General features: G+C 35.5%; 1 protein-coding gene across 5 annotated transcripts in view; it reads left to right on the forward strand.

Annotated features, from left to right (window-relative positions):
• Wwp1 (WW domain containing E3 ubiquitin protein ligase 1) overlaps window positions 1-20,649 on the forward strand; it is a 77,853-nt gene that overhangs the window by 37,097 nt on the left and 20,107 nt on the right. For 4 of the 5 annotated variants that reach the window (XM_042667293.1, XM_042667292.1, XM_042667290.1 and 1 more), the window contains exons 9-18: window positions 1,101-1,431; window positions 8,145-8,240; window positions 8,553-8,727; window positions 10,898-10,952; window positions 11,050-11,134; window positions 11,252-11,380; window positions 13,553-13,628; window positions 13,735-13,806; window positions 15,226-15,314; window positions 19,342-19,501. In XM_042667293.1, the coding sequence (XP_042523227.1) occupies window positions 1,101-1,431; window positions 8,145-8,240; window positions 8,553-8,727; window positions 10,898-10,952; window positions 11,050-11,134; window positions 11,252-11,380; window positions 13,553-13,628; window positions 13,735-13,806; window positions 15,226-15,314; window positions 19,342-19,501 (1,268 nt within the window). Of the gene's footprint in view, window positions 1-1,100; window positions 1,432-8,144; window positions 8,241-8,552; window positions 8,728-10,897; window positions 10,957-11,049; window positions 11,135-11,251; window positions 11,381-13,552; window positions 13,629-13,734; window positions 13,807-15,225; window positions 15,315-19,341; window positions 19,502-20,649 lie in introns of those variants that run through there. The other variant, XM_042667294.1, reaches the window with a different exon arrangement.

Here is a 20,649-nt window from a genome sequence, read left to right on the forward strand (position 1 = left end):
ATTACAGACATGAGCCAGTGGCACCTGGCTTATATAGGCTATTTTTTGAAATGGAATCCCATGGTCTTTTCTGCTTAGGTTGACTTGGAACCTTGATCTTCCAGTTCTCAGCCTTCCTAACTAGTTTGGATTACAGGAGTAGCCACTGACACCTGGCTTAAACAGTTTTATCATGTTATTTTCATTCATGCATATATACACACATACATACACAAAATGTATTTTAGATATAAATCTAGTATGGTTTGCATATTTGGGAGTGATGAGTGTATTTTCCTATAATATACTGTGTTAGAACCAGTGAGTCTTAGTGGACTCACTCTAGTAGTTTGAGTAGTTGTGCTGTAGTCATTGGAGTATATTAATGCATACCATCTTGAATCCTTTTCCTTGCAGTTTATTTGACAAAGTTTTTTGTTTGGTTGGTCATGGGGCTTGAACTCTGGGCTTGGGCTCTGCCCCTGAGCTCTTCAGCTCAAGGCTAGCATTCTACCACTTGAGCCACAGTACCACTCTCAGTTTTCTGGTGGTTAATTGGAGATGAGTTTCAAGGACATGCTTGCCTGGTCTGGTGTGAACTGCAGTCCTCAGATCTCAGCCTCCTGAGTAGCTAGGATTATAGACATGAGCCACCAGCACCCGGCTTAATGTGACAAACTTTTATAGTGTACACATACTGGGAATGGAACAGTTACACTTAAAAATGAAACCTAAGAATGTTGGGGTCTCAGGACTGGAGTATAATCTTCAGGTAATATTGAGTCATGCATTACCTTTTTGTAGATTAGAAAGGAAGTTGAAAGAAATGTTTTTTAATGTTCTTTTATCATCTGTGCAGATTGTCCCTCAGAATAATTTGGAAGAGAAACATTTATATGCTAATGTTGGTTTGTTTCCTTAAGCCAAGGGTATTAGCATGTCTACTTAAATTTTTATTATTTACACACTTATCTTTAAATGTGAACTATGAAAAATGTAATCTCTTAGGTTCATTAGTACTTGGCCCATTGTTCAGTCTGAATTACAACCTGAAGAATATATTAGGTAACTAGATACTTGTTATTACTTCATAGATCCTCTTTTTAATTTTTCCCTCTCAGTTAATGGAGAATCATCTTCATCTGCACTAACTGCTAATGCTTCTGCCATGGGTACTCCAGTACCATCGGAAGAACCCACATTGACTTCAGATTGCATTAGCATTACCATCGAAGATTCTTCTGTTCAGGAGCTACTGGCATCCTCAGAACACAATGAATGTATTCCTTCTGTCAGTACAGAATTGGGATCTGAAACTCAGAACGTATTAGACCTTAACTCCTCTAATTCTGGAAGTAGTTCTGCTTTTGACAAATTAAGGCAATCAGATGGATGTGTGGAGCCTCTTCGGCAGCAGTCTGGGAATGCAAACACAGAGTCTTTGCCATCAGGGTATGTGAAAATACTTTTTTTTAACATTTGACTTTCATTAGTAACTATATTATATGGCTATTGGATGTGTATATATGATGCTTTTATTAGCGTAAATTAATTATACAATGGGGTTTCATGTATGTATGTAATGTACTTTGGTTATATTATCCCATTTAGATCCTATATCTTTCTGATAAAATATTTCTAGTATTTGAAAATTTGAAATCAAAGTTGGAATGTTTTATACTCTTTTTTTTTTCTCCAGTGAAAGTGTTTTTTTGGAGCTGAGAACAATTGTTCATCTAGTTGAAGTATGTGCAGTATGAAAAGAAAAAAAGAATCTGATATGAATTGGAAAGATCTTCTCAATTTGATATGTTTCCTTTTGATGAGAGTGACTGTGACACTCTACATAATAATGCTAGTCTTCTAGCTTTCTGTGTAGTCTGCTTTCCAAGCCTCACACTTGAAATACTGAATGCTGGGGATGGTCTCCCAACCCTTCTAGTAGGACCTATTTATATATATATATGCTGCCTAGTTTTTATTAGTCTGCTTTAAGTGTCCCTCTCTATTCAGTCCCTAAGATTTTCATAAAGAATATCTATCTTTATTCTCGCTATAGTCATCCCTTCCATATTTACTTAATTGTTTTGAATCTTGGCACTGATGATGCTAATTAATAGATCTTCATTTGTTGTCTTTACTTCCAAGACCTTTATATATGGGTTCAGATTTGAATACATGTGCATGCAGTGTATCTTAAAAGTACCATAATAACAGTGTAGGCACAGCTTACAAAATCAGTGTCACTGTATAGCTGTTGAAACTACCCTTCTAGGGTGTTTAGTTACCTAGTGCCTTCCTTTACTCATCACAGTACCTATACTCATACTTCTTTCCTACTTTGGGGACTATTTTCCCCCACTTGGTGCACTTTCTTGTTTCATCTAGTTCCCTTCACTGTTTTAGTTTGAACCTTTCGTATGTGCTTCCCCTGCAAATCTATAGGCTTGTGTCATTTCACTTATTAGAACTCTTTGTCTAGGGTAGCTCTTTCTCTAACCTTATTTATTTATTTATCTATTTATCTATTTATTTTGTCAGTCATGGGGCCTGAACTCTGGGCCTGGGTGCTGTCCCTCAGCTCTTCAGCTCAAGGCTAGCACTCTACCACTTTAGTCACAGTGCCACTTCCAGCGTTTTCTGCTTATATGGTGCTTAGGAATCGAACCCAGGGCCTCATTCATGCAAAGCAAGCATTCTACCACTGAGCCACCTTCCCAGCCCTCTAACCTTATTTTTTAGCTTCCTTTTGGGACAATTCCTTCTGTTTATTGCAGCCACTTCATCCTTAAAAATCTCTTGTGCTCGTTCTGTTTCTGGTAAATTTAGTCACTTACCCAACCACTTATCTGCCATTCACTGTATGCAGACATACAAGAAGATATTCTTTTTTTTTTTTTTGTCTGTCGTGGGGCTTGAACTCTGGGCCTGGGCGCTGTCCCTCAGCTCTTCAGCTCAAGGTTAGTGCTCTACCACTAAAGCCACAGTGCTACTTCCAGCTTTTTCTGCTTATGTGGTACTGAGGAATTGAACCCAGGTCCTCATGCATGCAAGGCAAGCATTTTACCATTGAACTACCTTTCCAGCCCAAGAAACTATTCTTGCTATGAAGAACTTCATGGTATAATAAAGGGTAAAGACAGGTGAACTATTATTCTATATGGACTATACAGTACAAGAAGGCTCTACCAGAAGTATACAGGATGCTATGGAAAGGGAATGTAGGCAGAGTTGAGTAGAGAGTCAGAGGCATATCCTGTGTTGTTGAGATCAAAGAAGACAGTCTGGGAGAGATGATGTCTAGATCATGAAAGAATCCTTTCTGAAAGAGGAATAGGAGTTAACAGATCAAGTAAGGGAGCTCAAGGGTGAAATATTTCATTCTCCATAGTACCAGCTCTAGCATCCAGGAAAATGAGTGTTATTGAACTCTCAGGAGTCAGTATTTTGTTTTAAATCCAGCATTTTAAGAAGCAAAGACTATAACACCACAGATTAAACGGTTGTGTGAAGAATGTTGTTTGTCTGCTAAGGAGTGAGGAACTTTGAAAAACATTAGAAATTTTAATAGTGAAGTGGCATGATCACATTTTCATCTTGTTAGGATCTTTTAGTGACTATGAACTGATTTTGGAGTTAAGGAGTTAGCCATTCCAGTTTAAAACAGCAAATGTATTAACTTAATTCTGTGGAGCCAAGGAAAAGATACCAGCAATCCAAAGCCACCATTTGTGATCTGTGTATTAGAGGATTTGTAGTAATTTCAATAAGTGTTTTTTTGGAGGGAGGGGGTCCAGTCCTGGGGCCTGAACTCTGGGCCTGGGTGCTGTCCCTCAGCTCTTCATCTCAAGGCTAGTGCTCTATCACTTGAGCCACAGCACCACTTCCGGCTTTTTTCTTTTTGCTTATGTGGTGCTGAGGAATCGAACCTAGGGCCTCATGCATGCAAGGCAAGCGCTCTACCACTGAGCCACCTTCCCAGCCCCTCAATAAGTGTTTTTTAAATTGTGATTGTGACCAGTATTTAACACATAAGGAAGTAAATCAATGTAGGCTAGGATGAGAAATATTATAGTGTGTTACATGTTAGTGAGAATAAGTAGCTGGGACATGGCTCAAGTGATATAAGGCCCTAAGTTCAAACTTAAGTACTGGCCCACTATCTAGAAAGGTTAGCATTATTTCCTGAAAGATGTTTTTTCTGATACGTGTGTATGTGTACATAATAGCTGTAGATAAATAGTGCAGTAGACACAGATTTTTACATTAAGTATATTTCTTACTGTAAGTTATCCTCAAAAAGTTTAGATGCTAATCTATTAGGGGAATATGGATCTTAATATCCCCTAAAAGATTAGCATCTGAAGCTTTTTGTGAGTCATGGTGGGGAGGTAGGAGAGGAGAAAATGGAATCAGGTGTGTTTTTCTGGCATAAGTAAAACTTGGCTGTATAATTGAGAAAGCAGTTTTTAACCCCACACATAATCTTTCTTTCTTGCTTAAAAATCTTACCTTATGTTCCTTCCTTTGGTGACTTTACAGATTATTTGGGTAACTATACCATAGTCTCAAACATTTTAGTCAGTGATTCTAATATATAGCTATTTTTATTTATTTGTCAATTTGGGGGCTTGAACTCTGGGCCTGGGCGCTGCCTCTTAGCTCTTCAGCTCAAGGCGAGCGCTCTAACACTTGAGCCACAGCGCCTCTTCCAGGTTTCTCTATCGGAGATAAGAGTCTACAGACTTTCTTGCCCGGGCTGGCTTTGAACTATGATCCTCAGATCTCAGTCTCCTTACTAGCTAGGATTACAGGCATGAGCCACCAGTGCCAGCTTTATATAGCTGTCTTAAGAACTGCTGCTTTTAAGTGCTTTTGTTAAATAACTCATTCATTATTCCCTACATCCATAATTTTGATTCCCTTTATTCTTAGGTGAAATGCGAAATTGTGTATATCAAGGTTAATTTAAAGCACAGGTCTAGGAAACCTAGCATATTTCAGAGATTAAATATCAAGAGATGTAAAAATATTTTCTGGGTCTTTCCTTAGGCATCTGTTGAAAGTATGTGTATTTGACTGAAATAATGATTATAGAATGATGGTATAAAGGAGTAAGGGAGTGGAGAGGTGATGTTCGGTGTTTGTAGGGCTTCCAGTTACTTAATGTCACCACATGACATTCACCAGAGTGGTATTCTGAAGACTGTTATAACCCAGTGATGACATTAGAGTATTTTGGCTAAATAAAGGCCTCTAAATTTGCTGTAACTTTTGTTATTCTTTATATGTTAACTTGATGCATACTTAGCCACTGATAAAATATACCTCATTCCAGAGGCTTTCTGGATTCCTATGCAACTTAAACTCCTCTTTCTCTTAACTGCTTTACATGCTCTAATTTTCCCCTAGTATAGCATTCATGGTTCTCCCCCCCCCCACCCCCCACCCGCCCTGCATGCGCGCGCACGTGTGTGTGTGTGTGTGTGTGTGTGTGTGTGTAACTCCCTTTCTCATTCCTTCTCTCCTTTCCCTCTTCTCTTTCCTGCTTGAATCACCCTAGCCTTTTGCTCTGCATTTTTGTTTTTGTTTTAGACAGCCCTGGGGATTGAACTCAGAGCAAGTGTTGAGTTTGAAATTGTTGGGAAGAGGTTGTTAGTTTTAAGTGTTCAGAACTTAAGGTGAATTTTATAGTAGAAATCAATACATTGTGTTTGAAAGTAAATAAGTAATAGAAAGTTAAGCATGTTAATAAGAAAAAGATACATGCCAGAAGAATTGAAAAGATTTGAATATGTTGTCATTAGAAGTGGGAAATGAAATGGAGACAGTAAACACTATTGCTTTCATAGTGAACTTCACAGACTTCTTAGCTGTTTAATTGATGTGAAGGTGCATATAATTTCAGATCTATGAAGGATTGCATTAAGCTATATTATAATTATATATAATTTTGATAAAAATTAAAGCTTAATATAAAATTACAGTTTGTAAAGAAAGGTTTAAAACCAGGAATTATTGCTACAAAATAGCAATAAAAATTTAAGGCCCAATGGTGAGAATATCTAAAAATCAGATACTATTATTAGGAATCTCTGGAAACTAAATCAATATTCTACTACTCATTTGTTTTTGGTAATTAAGCATTCATACAGCTAGCTCATGGTATGTGTTACAGGAAATACTGAAAAACCTTTAAATTGAAATTATGTTTTTAAATCCCCTTTCTTATTATTTTTTATGCATAGAAACAACTGAAGTAAATCTGAACTTTTCGTGTATTTTTAGTGAAATTTCTTATAAATAAGAAATATCTACATTTTTACATAGTTTTGCATAGGTTTTTAATAGAGAAGTTTAATAGTCTCTGCTTCTGTACAATTATGAACTTGGAAATCTTTATTGTTCATTGTTACTAAAGTATTGTATAAGTTAGATTTGTTAGGTGATGCTTAAACAGATTATTAAATTACTTTTACATGTCATTTTAAGGATTGGTACAATCTAGTAGTAGGGACTAGATCTCAATATGTAGAGCCTCAATGTATGAAGATAATTTGTGGAAAATAACTTAAGGCCTTTCTAAAAGTCAATTACTATTTAAGTGGATGCCTTTGTTTCACATAAAGGAAAAGTATTTTCAACTTGTTATATATTGAAAATAAGGAGGCTAAACCCAGATGTCAGGTTTTAACTTCAAACTTTGCTTTTCTGTATATTAACAATGGAAAAGAAGAAATATGGCTCCTAAAGGAAGCAACAAAGGGGAAATGAGAGGTTGAAAATCTCTGGGATTGGGGCTGGGAAGGTGGCTCAGTGGTAGAGCGCTTGCCTTGCGTGCATGAGGCCCTGGGTTCGATTCCTCAGCACCACATAAGCAAAAAGAAAAAAGCCAGAAGTGGCGCTGTGGCTCAAGTGGTAGAGTCCTAGTCTTGAGCTGAAGAGCTGAGGGACAGCGCCCAGGCCCAGAGTTCAGGCCCCATGACCGGACCCAAAAAAAAAAGAAAATCTCTTGGATTGAAAAAAGTAGATAAGATTGTCTATAAATTGTCTATCGAAACCAAATGTGGGATATAGGTGCTCAATGTACTATATGTACAAAGATTAATGAATTATCAAGGAGCAGCAATACTATATACTCTTTTTTTTTATTGTGAAAATACTGAACAGAGGGGTTACAATTACATGGGGAAGATTATGAGTACATTTCTTACCAAGCATTGTAGCCTCTTCCTTTGTTTCCCCTTCCCATCCCTTCCTAGCCTCCCCCCATCCCCACCCAACCCTCCCCCCCCCCACCAAAGTTGTAAAGTTCGTTTTCGACATAACGACTTATACATCTCATTGTTGCAATGGGTCCACCTGTATCCCTATTTAAACGATTTGTTTTTCCCCTTCCCCTCCACAAATTATACTGACATCAAATACAGTGAAAGCAGGGGTTATTCTGTGGGGGAGGGTCATACATAGCAACAAAGAAATAATCTTATAAATGTGTTAGAAACAATCGCATGAAAGAAAAAAAACATTTGAATACATATCTTTAAGGCTATTTCTGATAAAATCTTGAACTCATAGGCAAAAATGATATTAATAGCATTTTATGCCTTGGGTTTGATGGTAGTAAGATGAGATTCCTCTATTTTTGATTATATTTTTATCTGATAATATGGAACTTTATAAATTAGTATAACTTTCACATTTTTCCTCTGCTAACTACAATTATTGTTTGACTTTCTAATATTATTATGAACAATGATTATTAAAATAGAAGTAAGGGAGAGGAGTCTAGGGAAATGGGTCGATGAATGAAGAGAGGGAGAAGAATACAGTCTAAAATACAATTCATATCCTACAAAGTTAAGAAAGTTGAGGGGAGGAATAGGGTCAAGAGGGATGGGGAAGAATGATGAAAGGGATGACATGCATCAAGATGCATTATATTCATAATGTTGAATATATTCATAATGTTGAATGGTAACTCCTTTGTGCATCTACTAAAAGATAATAAAAATGTATTGAAAGTGTAAAAAACAAGCAGTTAACCTTTAAATTTTTTCTGTGTGAACATCTATATATACCCATTTAAAGTAAAACTTGTAATTTTGCAGGTCATAAGTTTTTCTTTATCTTTTGTCTTCTATTTTTTTGTGTTTTTATTAAAGATGGGAACAGAGAAAGGACCCTCATGGTAGAACCTATTATGTGGATCATAATACTCGAACTACCACATGGGAGAGACCACAACCTTTACCCCCAGGGTAATGTTGCATCTTTATTTATCTTCATTTTTAACATGTGTGATTTTTAATTTGTACAGCATTAATTGCATAATAGGCTTTAAAGATGAACTCAGAGATTAAAGAGGCCCTTGCAAATTCAGTAGTCTCAGTGAAATAAACCCCATGTTATGGCTGTGTTTTGATGGGTTAAATGAATGATTGTCAGGTAGTCATTCTTTCAACAAAGTAACAAAAGATTCTTTTGTTATGCCTTAGACTTGATTTTTAATTTGAGTGAAGTTTTAACTAGTTTTCAGCCTCTTATAGAAGATTATTGTGTATTTGTGACAGTTGGGAAAGAAGAGTTGATGACCGTGGGAGAGTGTACTATGTGGATCATAACACCAGAACAACAACATGGCAGCGTCCCACCATGGAGTCTGTTCGAAACTTTGAACAGTGGCAATCTCAGCGGAACCAATTGCAGGGAGCTATGCAACAGTTCAACCAACGATACCTCTATTCGGTAATTAGCAGATTATAACATGGGACTACAGACTTGTGTTCACCATTTGTTCTCTTCTACTTTGGTCATATTCTAAAGTTGAACAGACTACATTTCTTTCTTTCTTTTCTTTTTTTTTTTTTGCTGGTCCTGGAGCTTTTGAACTCAAGACCTAGGCTCTGTCCTTGAGCCTCTTCTGTGTTCAAGGCTAGCCCTTTACCACTTGAACCACAAGTGCCACTTCCAGCTCTTTCCTTCTTTCTTCCTCCTTCCTTCTTTCCTTTCTTCCTTCCTTCCACCCCCCCCTCCACCCCTTTCTCTTTCTTTCTGGTTGTAGGGCTCGAACTCTGGGCGTGGGCGCTGTCCTTCAGCTCTTCAGCTCAAGGCTAGAGCTCTACCACTTGAGCCACAGCGCCACTCCTGGTTTTTCTGGTGGTTTGTTGGAGATAAGAGTTTCATGGACCTTCCTGCCCAGGCTGATTTTGAACCGAAATCCTCAGATTACAGCCATGAACCACCAGTACCAGGCTACTTCTGACTTTTTCTCTGTATGTGGTACTGAGGAATTGACCCCAGGGCTTCAAGCCACATTCCAAGCCAACATTTCAATTTTTTTTTAAATTAAGCTTTAAAAAATAACTATTGTTCCTATTATATATATAAAATGTATATATGTATGTATATATGTATATATATAAATATTTCTTGCTTTGAAGCATTTCAGATTTTGAATTGGAGATGCTCAATCTTTATGTAATAAATAAGAAATTATGGACTGTGAATGTTGGTTTGGTTTCTATATGGGTCTTCGCTGTGAACCTGAAAACCTTAGGGCAGCAGGACAAAATTAGGTAGTAGGTATATGTACAGTAGAAATATTTTCTACTGTAACAGAATCTCCTTAAGTGGACTGAGGTTAGTTATTTCAGTAGAACAATAAATTTTGGATATCAGTCTAGGACAAATACTACATTGGCTCACAATGCCATCAAGTAACCAAGTTCTGCTTTTTAGCTCATCTGTCCTCATCATGCATCATACTTGTGTGCGACTTCCCTCCAGTTCTGATTTCCAGAGTCTATGCAAGAAGAAAGGGAAAGGAGAATTGAAAGGAAAGAGCTTTGTTCTACCCTCATATCTAGCAAGCTCTTGCCATTTGCTTAGCAAGAAATAGGTACACCATGGCCTTCTGCCTATAACTCATTGGCAAATCTGGTCTCTCTACCGATCCGGCCACAGGGCAGGCAGAGAATATGTATCCTTGTGGATAAATGGTAGTTTCATTATCAAGAAAGCACGGGTTAAAAATATATACTGTATCTATATCTATCTGTCTATCTATCTATCTATCTGTCTATCTATACTGAAATATCTGTAATACCAATCAAGAGCGTATACTTTATCAATCAGAAATTAGGAAAGAATGACCGGAGTATAAAACACGAGGACTGTGAAAGAGGATGGCAACCAGGGGAGGGAGAAGGGTAAAGAGAGAGGGTATATCAGGGTGAATATCATCAAAGTACTTTGTTTGTATCCATGTCTGAAAAGAGATAATGAAACTCATTAAAATTGTTTTAAAAAGGGAGGAGGATAAATAATACAGGGCATGAATTTGATCAAAGTACATAGTACACATATATGGAAACACCACAATGAGGCCCTTTTGTACAACTAAGTGCACTAATACATATATTTGTGTTTACATCTATATTTTTAAATAATTTTATATTATTTTAAAATTCATAATAGAATATATTTTCTTCTGTATATATTGATACATTATGTAAACATGAAAATATGTAAATTATACAAATATCCTAAGTATAATATAAAAATGGTTCTAGAGTTTAATATTGTTTGTATTAATGAACATTTGTTTTTAAAAGCCCTGTTATATTTTAATTACTGCCTTATTTAAACATTATAATATTTTACATGCTCTTTGCTCATCTTCTGTCTCCCGATAGATCATTATGGAAGGACTAGAACATTAAAATATTGATATCAATATATTATTTCTAAGTCCTTTTTACAAAACTAATAATTATATCAGTTGGTTAGCTGCTATTATATTTACAACTTTGTTTTTTAAATTGAAGGGTATGACTCTGCCACGTTGTTTAGTATTTTTACTATTATACTGAAATTCTACTGTTTTATTTCTGCACTCAACTTTTTCTCCAATTAGGCTTCAATGTTGGCTGCAGAAAATGACCCGTATGGACCTTTACCACCAGGTTGGGGTAAGTTGATAGGGTTTTGATAAAAAAAAAAACAACAAAAAACTGTCCAGTATATAAATCAGATAGTTATATAAATATTACATCACTTTGTTTTTAGAAAAAAGAGTGGATTCAACCGACAGGGTTTACTTTGTGAATCACAATACAAAAACAACCCAGTGGGAAGATCCTAGGACTCAAGGGTATGTATATACTGAAGCCTTACTTAAGTCCTATCTTGTATATAACTGTAAATTGAAACAATGAGCCTTAAGTACCTAGAAAATATTCATTTGGAAATCTCAACTTCTGTCTTTTAGCTTACAGAATGAAGAACCTCTGCCAGAAGGCTGGGAAATTAGGTATACTCGGGAAGGTGTTAGGTATTTTGTTGATCATAACACAAGGACAACAACATTCAAAGATCCTCGCAATGGGAAGTCATCTGTGTAAGTGAAAGTGTGAAAAATACCTTAAATGGTACTTAATGAAGACATGAGTTTAGTCTCTAAAGCAGCTTCAAGTTGAGCAGGAAATTCTACTTTCTCGTTCAAGAAAGCCTGCATGAGTTAATACCTTAGTATCTCTTATTTTTGCTTTGTCTTATTCCAGAATGGATTTGTGGCATATAAATGTATACCATACAGTATTTTATATATCATACAACATATAATAGTAGTAAATATACATAGTGATTAATAACTGCCAAGAGTTGTTCTAAGTTCTTTGTATCTATTAGTTCATTTTTATCTTCCAATAACCCCTTAATGTATTTTTCTGGTTATCAGGTGAGTAAATGGCTAGAACAAGCATAGCTAACTGCAAAGTTGTAAGGCATGAAATACAGCTGGGTAAGTGGTGCTATGGCTCAAGTGGTAGAGTGCTTGCCTTGAGCTGAAGAGCTGGGGGACAGTATCCAGGCCCAGGGTTCAAACCCCATGATTGACCAAAAACAAAAAAACAAAAGCTGTGAGAAATAGAGCCAGTTTCAGAACAGTGCAATCTGTCCCCATCTGTGCTCTTAGATACCACATCATACTGCACCAACAGCTTCTGTGAATAAGATGTTGAGCAAAACTGAGTTTTCCAGATAGATTCCTTAATTGAGCAGTTGCCTTTATTCTTACTAATGTGTGCCATGTGTGATCTCTTTCTCTTCTTTGTGTTCACACCTTGTATAATGTTATGCTATTCTCTATAGAAAAACCAGACTGATTTTTAAAATTCAAATAAGAAGTTAATTCTCAGTACAAAAGTGTGCTCAGTAGAATCTTTATAATGACCTATTAGGCCTTGTAGAATCTGATTTATCATCTCTTTAACTTCTGTTTTCCTGTTTATTCACTATGCACCACGTTCACAGGCCACCCGGTTGTACCTCAAACTCCTTAGGCTTCCACCTCTGTATGGTCCTTATTCATTCTGCTTGGTATAATCTTTCTCTAAATACCTACATGGTTTATGTCCTCTCCCTCTTAATATTTTTGCTCAAATATCCCCTGGTCAATCTACTCTTATTTTTCTTCCCATACTACTCCTAATCTTTGTCTTACTTCCTTCTCTTACCTCTGGTACTGAGGATTGAACTCAGGGCCTCATCCTTGCTAAGTAAGTGCTTTACTACTTGAGTTATGACCAAGTTCTATCCTTTCTGCTTTTAAGAAACACACCTCACCCCTAAAATAGTAAGCCCTTTATCAAATCCCCTTTTAACATTTACTATAGTAGTTTACTTATTTGTGTGTTTTTCTCTCTCTCCTTCACTAGCACTTACTTGCTAATTCCACGAAATACCTGTTTCACAAAAATGCATTTTACCTATTAATAAGAAATGCACTCACTATCTAGAAAACACATTCAGTTAATTTTTGTTGAATTAACTTGAATCTAACAATGTAAGAGAACACTCTCTTTTCTACTCTTAAATATTCCCTCAGATTTTGCAAGTTCCTTTGTACCTATCTGTTAGGCTATCTCTAAACAGACAGCAGATCCAGACCTTCTCTCTTGTGAGACAAATTATGATAAAAAATAAACCCTTACATTCCTAGATGCCACCACTATGCATCTTCTCTCACTGACTGATTTATGTGCCCTGGTTGTAACTTCTTCCTAGGAATTTGTTCTTGCTTTGTTTGTTTTCTCCAGCAGAATCTTTTTGTTCAGGTTAGGTTTGTGGTAGGGTATGATTTTTTTTTCTTTTTTCTTTTTTTGCCAGTCTGAACTCTGGGCCTGGGCGCTATCCCTCAGCTCTTCAGCTCAAGGCTAGCGCTCTACCACTGAGCCACCTTCCCAGCCCTTTTTTGTCTTTTTTTATCTGCAGTGACTATCCTCATTTAGACTTAGGGATTGGGCAAAGACTTTCTTTGAAGTAATCTGTAGTAGACTTAAATGTTTTAGTTAACTAATTACTTAAGAAAACACTCATTCCTCCATGAAGTGGAGCTGTGATTGCCTTATGCTCGATTCTCTGTTGTCTTATTGAATGTAGCTTTATTTCTCTCTCTGTAAATGACTGTCTTTAGTCATATCTAGGGTTCTAGTACACTCTGATTTAATTTTGAATATTATATACTCAACTTATTATGAATTAATATATAGTTCATTTTGTTTTTCTTTAGAACAAAAGGTGGTCCACAGATTGCTTATGAACGCAGCTTTAGGTGGAAACTTGCTCACTTCCGTTATTTGTGCCAGGTACTACAGTGGTAAATAAATCTTATCTTTATAATCATTCAGTCTGGTCTTTATAGTATATGTATATATGGCTTACACGATGTTATGATATTTTTTTTGTTTTTAGTCTAATGCACTTCCCAGTCATGTAAAGATCAATGTGTCCCGGCAGACGTTATTTGAAGATTCCTTCCAACAGGTAAGGTAAAGAGAGTTGAAAATTTGAATACCACTTCCAAAGTGATCACTTTAATAATAATAGTTGTATTAAACCTCACCATGCATTGCGTGATTGACATTTGCTTTGACATTGGCATCTTATCTTCGTTATTTCATTCATTCTTATAGTATGAAAATTTTGTATGTAAAGATGTTGAGACTGAAAGACAATTACTCTATCATGAATTTAGATGTGTTTGTACTAAACAAACAGTAAACAACTTTTAGAACAAGTTGATCTGTTTCAACACTTAGCTAAGAATTTATTACCTCTAAAAAGGTTTTGATAATACTAACAAATTTAAATTAAATTCGTGGATACTGTATTTCATTTGAATTTTCAACTAGTAGCCACTATTAATAAAATAATAATAAGTTAAACTTAACAGAGACAATAACTTTGATAATTCATTCTCACCTTTAGGTTTCCTTTTAAATATCACGATCTCAGAGCAACTTATCTGAGCATGCTATTTAAGATGCCCATCCTGCTCATCTCCTTCATAGTCACTTTTTAGCATTTATCCTACTTTGTTCTTTTTTGTAACACCTGATACCTCATGTATTAGGTTTTCATGGTCTCCCTTACTAGAATGCAAGCTCCATGAGAACATGGCTATTTAACTTACTGTTCTTTTGCCCAGTACTTAGACTAGTGACATGATAGTTAATGTAGCTATAGCAACCTTTTTTTTTTTTGGTGTGAGTTAATAAATCCTTAGCAAAACAAGTGTTTCCCATTTCCAGATACCTTGCTCCAAGGTGGTGAGCTGATTTTAGTGATTACATCTAAATTCTTTTTAGACTTTATTTTCCTTTGTGCTGTCTTGGGAGGAGAAGTGTGGTCTTTTATTGCTAGATGACATGGAGCCTCTGACTGCCCCTCAAGGGCTGCTGGTAAACTGTGCTCTGTCTTAGACCTGCCAGTCTTCACTGTGTGGTTCTGACATATATGTGGTGGAAGTAGTTCATTTTTATCCACAGGTAAAGCCTACTTAATTTTAATGTTTATGTAAACTTATCCAGTATGAAAACTTGGTTAAGTATTAAGATAGTTTATAGTTTATAAAAACGTATCATTACTTTCCTACTAAGCATTGACATGAGAGATGTAAGCAGAATATAAAACAAGTTCTTTTGCTGCTTAATTATTGCTGCTTGGAAAAAATTACAGGTCATTTTATTGAAAGATTTTGGTATAGGTTTGAGGCATGAGGAAGAAGACAATGTTTTCTGATTACTTAAAAGTCTCCTTGCTGGGCCCTGGTGGCTCATGGGTAATGCTAGCTATTCAGGAGACTGAGCTCTGAGGATCAAAGTTTGAAGCTAAGTATAAATTGTTTTAAAAGTCACTTATGCTCTCTCTGTGTTTAAATATTCTTGTTTTTGTTTTTATTAGATTATGGCATTAAAACCATATGACTTGAGGAGGCGATTATACGTAATATTTAGAGGAGAAGAAGGACTTGATTATGGAGGTCTAGCAAGGTAAAATTAAACACATATCTGCTTTGAAATAAGCATTCTCATTGTATGCAGTGAGAATATATTTAAAAAGATAAACTATAAAATTAAAAATGTAACATTGATTTGGTAGTGAGATATAGTTTAGTGGTATAGCCTAGCATGCATGAGAACTTGAATTTCATTGTCAGCACTCCCACTTAAGTAAGGAGTGGAGAGGGAAGGGAAATGTGAAAAACAAGAAAGGTAATGTTTTGGCTATTTTATACACTGTAGACATTTTTCTGTATCACTTTCATAAAAATACCTATATATACATCCATATATATATATATATATATATATATATATATATATATATATAAAGCTAGTATTCTTTTTTATCAAATGGCTACAAATTTATATCCCATTTATGGACATAACATAACTATATTTTAGTTTTTGTTACTTTAGCATTGTATATTGTTTTTATGTTTGTAATTTTAATCTAATCAGTCATTCTTTTGAGAAAGACATTTTCCACATGTTAATGGTAAATGTATATCTTAGTAATGAGTGGGAAATCCTTAAAATTTGTTTTCTCTTAATTGCTTTGCACAAACTTAATAACAATTCATTTTTTTAGCAAATGTTTCATGAAGTCTTTTCTAAGAATTCAACTTAATATTCATAGAAACAACTGTTTGAGTTTGTATTTCACAAGTATACATAATTACAAAATCATAATTTTAGTATAACTAACAAAAAGAAATGCAGGACACTTGTAGCAGCAGATAACTGATACATGTGGGATTACCAGTTTTATTACAGCTAGTATGTATCTTCATGCAATATGTCTTCTACAGTAAATATTACCTACCATGATAAGTGTTCATACCTATTATGAGTTTTTCTCAATTTCAGAAATGTTTAGAAGTTAAAATGAAAGGTATGTCTTAGAAAATAGGATATTGTTTTCCATTGTCTGAATTCTTATTGGCTTCAAATGTTTGTGTCTGGATTTATATCTTGCCATTTTTAATGTATTTAGCCAACTCTTTTTTCCAGATATTTGGGTGTTTAATTGGAGACTAAGAGTCTCACAAACTTTAATGCCTGAGCAGGCTTCAAACCTGATCCTCAGATCTCTGCCTCCTGAGTAGGATTACAAGTGTGAGTCATGAGTACTCAGCTAAGACAAGCTTTTTATACTATTTTTATACTATTGTTTCCTTATTTCTTAATTCTTTATTTGATTCATGTGCTGGTGTTTTATTCAAGAGTTCATAGGCTAATTGGGCATTGGTGGCTCACATTTGCAATCGTAGCTACTCAGGAGGCTGAGATCTGAGGATCATGGTTCAAAGCCAGCCCAGGCAGAAAAGCCCCCATGAGACTCTTATCTCCAATTAACACCCCAAAACTGGAAGTGGAGCTGTGGCTCAAGTGGTAGAACGCTAGCCTTGAGCACAAAGAGGCTCGGCAACAGTGCCCTAGGACCAGCAACAAAAAACCAAAACCAAAAAAAAGAATTCAAGGGTTGTATATTCCTAAACCTTTGCATGTCTGAAAAAATGGTTTTCTGTTGTTTTTATATATATTCAGCAAACTCACCTAATGTAAGTATCTCACATAACACTTGCTTCTCCAGTACTCTTTAGGCATTACTTCACCATTTTCTAGCATTGAATATAAGTACTATGAAGTACAAAGCTAGCCCCTGTAGGAAACTTATCTCTGAGTCCATACACACAGTTCTTTACCTTAAGGTTCATTAATTTCATTGTTGTTTATATCTTTTTTTAAGAAACATATTAAGATCTTCCTTAATTTCAAGGAAATTTTCTTCTATTATATCTTTGAATATTTTTTTCTGTTCCATTTGTTCCATTTTTCTTCAGGAACATCAATCATGGGTATGTGGAATCTCCTTTGTCAGTCTTACATGTCTGTCATCTTTTCTCTAATGATTTTTATCTTTGTGCTTTTCTATTTTGTTTTGATTTTTTTCTTGAGCCTATCCTTACGTCACTACAGTAGTGCCCTACCTTTTACTGCTTCTAATGTGATTTTTCTTCATTAGTGGTTATAGCTTATTTTCTTTTGTAGGTACTGCTAGCTCATCCGTTGTGTCATAATTTTTCAACCTCTGTGTCCCCTCAGTTCATTTGAGTGTAGAAAAGGATATATTGATAGTTAACTCTTCTGTCTCTTGCTGGTTAGGAATTTTTCTCCTTTGTGCTAGTACAGGGCAAAGGTTAATTGCCATATTATAATCATTCATTTGAATGGCTTTGGTTTCCTCTGGGGTCTTGGTTGCTCCTAATGATCAGAAGCTATGGGGAATGTTATTCCTGCTTTTTTGTGTCTAGACACATTCTCACTTGACTTGGTCAGTTCTCTCATTAGAGTATACGTTATTTCAGCCTCATCACTGAGGAAAGTCACTTGGTTCAATTATTATTTGGGGACTGGATTTAATTTTATGAATTGGTATTAGTCATTTTTCAGTTGGCTTTGTTTAAAAACTCCCTTGTGCCCTTTAGGCAATGTCAGGTATTATGTTTTAAAAGCTTTTTTTAAAAAAAATTGTAAATAGGTTGCCAGACCATATGAACCTGCATAGAAGTGGCCTATAGTGGTTTAAAATTTTTAAGGTTGCTTAGTAATATTAAAAAATTACCAGATGATGCTTAAGAATCAAAATTTCTGGCTTTTCTTTAGAAAAACTAGACCCACACCCCCATCTTTGACTAGAATATGTTGACCCAAGTAGCTATTTCTCCTTTAGGTTAATATACACTGTTTAACTATAGTGCCTAGAGTTAGCCAATCACTTGAGGGCTAGATTCATATGCCAAGATTCTCCTTCCTTAGAGCCAGTAATATCAGCTGGGCTAAATGAGTAATGGGGAATTGTGACTGAGCAGATAATGTAAGTATTCTCACTGATCACTCACGTTTAAGTTGGGAATCTTCTTCAGAGGAAATTGCTGTTGAAATGACCTTTTGTAAAGTGAACTTATTTTATGCTATGAATTATTAAAGAGACAACATAATTAATAAAAAAGTTAGAAATTATTATCACATTTAATGTTTTAATTTTGATTCCCTTCTTAATATATTGACAACAAAGGTGTAAACTATTCTTTTATAGTAGTATATGTATTGAAGTAGTACTAGCAAACATTATAGAAAACACTTGTGGGGGTTGGAGAGTATAGCTCAGTGACACACCCTTTGCCTAGGGTGCCTGGGGACCCAGCTGTGATCCCTACCACCACCAGAAATAAAACCAAACCACAAACAAAAAGCCTGTTGTATATAGATCCTAAAATGCCTTTAGGGATTAAGGATATAAAATAAATGACATGGGCTGGGAAGGTAGCTCAGTGGTAGAGCACTTGCCTTGCATGCATGAGGCCCTGGGTTTGATTCCTCAGCACCACATAAGCAAAAGAAAAAAGCCGGAAGTGGCACTGTGGCTCAAGTGGTAGAGCGCTAGCCTTGAGCTGAGGAGCTGAGGGACAGTGCCCAGGCCCAGAGTTCAGGCCCCATGACCGGACCCAAAATAAAAAATAAAATAAAATAAATGACATAAAGACATAGATATAAATAAATAACATAAAGACATAGTTTTTACTGTCATGAAACTTAGCAGTCTAGTGAAAGTGTGTTTCATTATATAAAGAATTCAGTGACTAATGTAGGTACTATGTAGAGATTGTTTAAAGATTCCTGAAGTTGGATTTTAGCATACATTGAGCAAAAGGTAGAGTCTGCATTGCTTGAATGGATGTTGAGGAGACATACACAAATAAAAGTGTGGTATACAAAAGAATCTGTATCTTGAAGAAACCGTAAGTTTGTAGTTTGTCAATGGAGAACCAGCAGCTAACTATGAATGGAAAGCAGGATAATAGAAGAGCTTAGCTGGAGGAGGGCTGGGCATTGGCAATGGAACTGTTAAAGGCACTTGAGAAAACAGGTATGTATATGTATAGTCTATTTAAGATTTCTTTTTAATTCACAAATGAAAGCTAAAACAAAACATTCACTTATTTTCTTATAGAGAATGGTTTTTCTTGCTTTCACATGAAGTTTTGAACCCAATGTATTGCTTATTTGAATATGCGGGCAAAAACAACTATTGTCTACAGATAAATCCAGCATCAACCATAAATCCAGACCATCTTTCATATTTCTGTTTCATTGGTCGCTTTATTGCAATGGTGAGTTACCAACTTTTAGTTATTTATTTAAATGTTGCTTATCTCAAAAGCATCTTAAGAGGACATTAATAAGAGAAACTAAGCACTATATTAGTTATTCACTTGTTTCTTGAGATATTGTCTTACTGTGTATTTCAGGCTAGCCTTGAACTTACGATCCTCCTGCCTCCCAAGTGCTGAGATTATAGTTGTGCTACTACACTTGTCATTCATATATTTTATACCAAGAATATTTACTTTGTAAGAGAATATCATAATGCAGTTTATTAATATGGGGAGCTAATTAATAGTCATTTTTAAAGTAAGGCTTAATTATATATGATTTTTTTAATAAAAGGAAGGAAAATCTGAGTTATCTGTTAAGTGACTTGATGTTTTTGGCAGACGTCCTGTGGAATTACTGTCTTTTGAGAATATATGCATTTTTTGAATGGATTATCCATTAATTTATTAACAGGTTATTTATTTCGAGCCTGCTATAATACCATGCTTTGTTCTAGGCACTGGAAATCAGGAAAATATACAGTTCCTACTCCTACGGATCTACATTTTATGAGAGGGAGCAAAATAATAAATATGTGCTCAGGAAAAGGGAGTATTGCTTTTTTATATACTATAGTTACAGGAAAGCTCTAAAAATTGACAAATGAACAGAAATAGGAAGAACACAAGGGATTAATTTATGAAGATATCTTGGAGAAGAACATTTGAGGCAGAAGCAATAGCAAGACAAAGTCCCTAAGACAGAGGTGATTTTTGGTAGAGAAAGAGACCCATGACTGGAACAGAGCATATGGAGGAAAGTGTGGTAGGAAATGAGACCTAAATTCTGTGTAGGACTTACAGAAATTCACATAAAGGTTTTGAACAGAACAGTTAGCATGATTTAAGTAGCATGATTTAAATTAAATTCTATTGTTTGCTGTTGTATAGAAAAGACTGCAATAATTGGTAGGTAGCAAAGGAAAGCAAGGAAGATTATTTGTAACAATCTTGGCAGTGAGAGACTGAGAAGTGGCTTGGATTCTGGATATATAACTCCTGCTAAGATGGTAATACAAAGCTTTTTCATAATAAATTCATAAATGTAGGTGCTTTAGTGAGGCGTCAGCTGTGTTGACCACACTACTACCAGGCCTGAATTTTGG

The sequence above is a fragment of the Dipodomys spectabilis genome, unplaced genomic scaffold (genome assembly GCF_019054845.1).
Source record: "Dipodomys spectabilis isolate Male_0828 unplaced genomic scaffold, ASM1905484v1 ptg000387l, whole genome shotgun sequence".
Taxonomy (NCBI): domain Eukaryota; kingdom Metazoa; phylum Chordata; class Mammalia; order Rodentia; family Heteromyidae; genus Dipodomys; species Dipodomys spectabilis.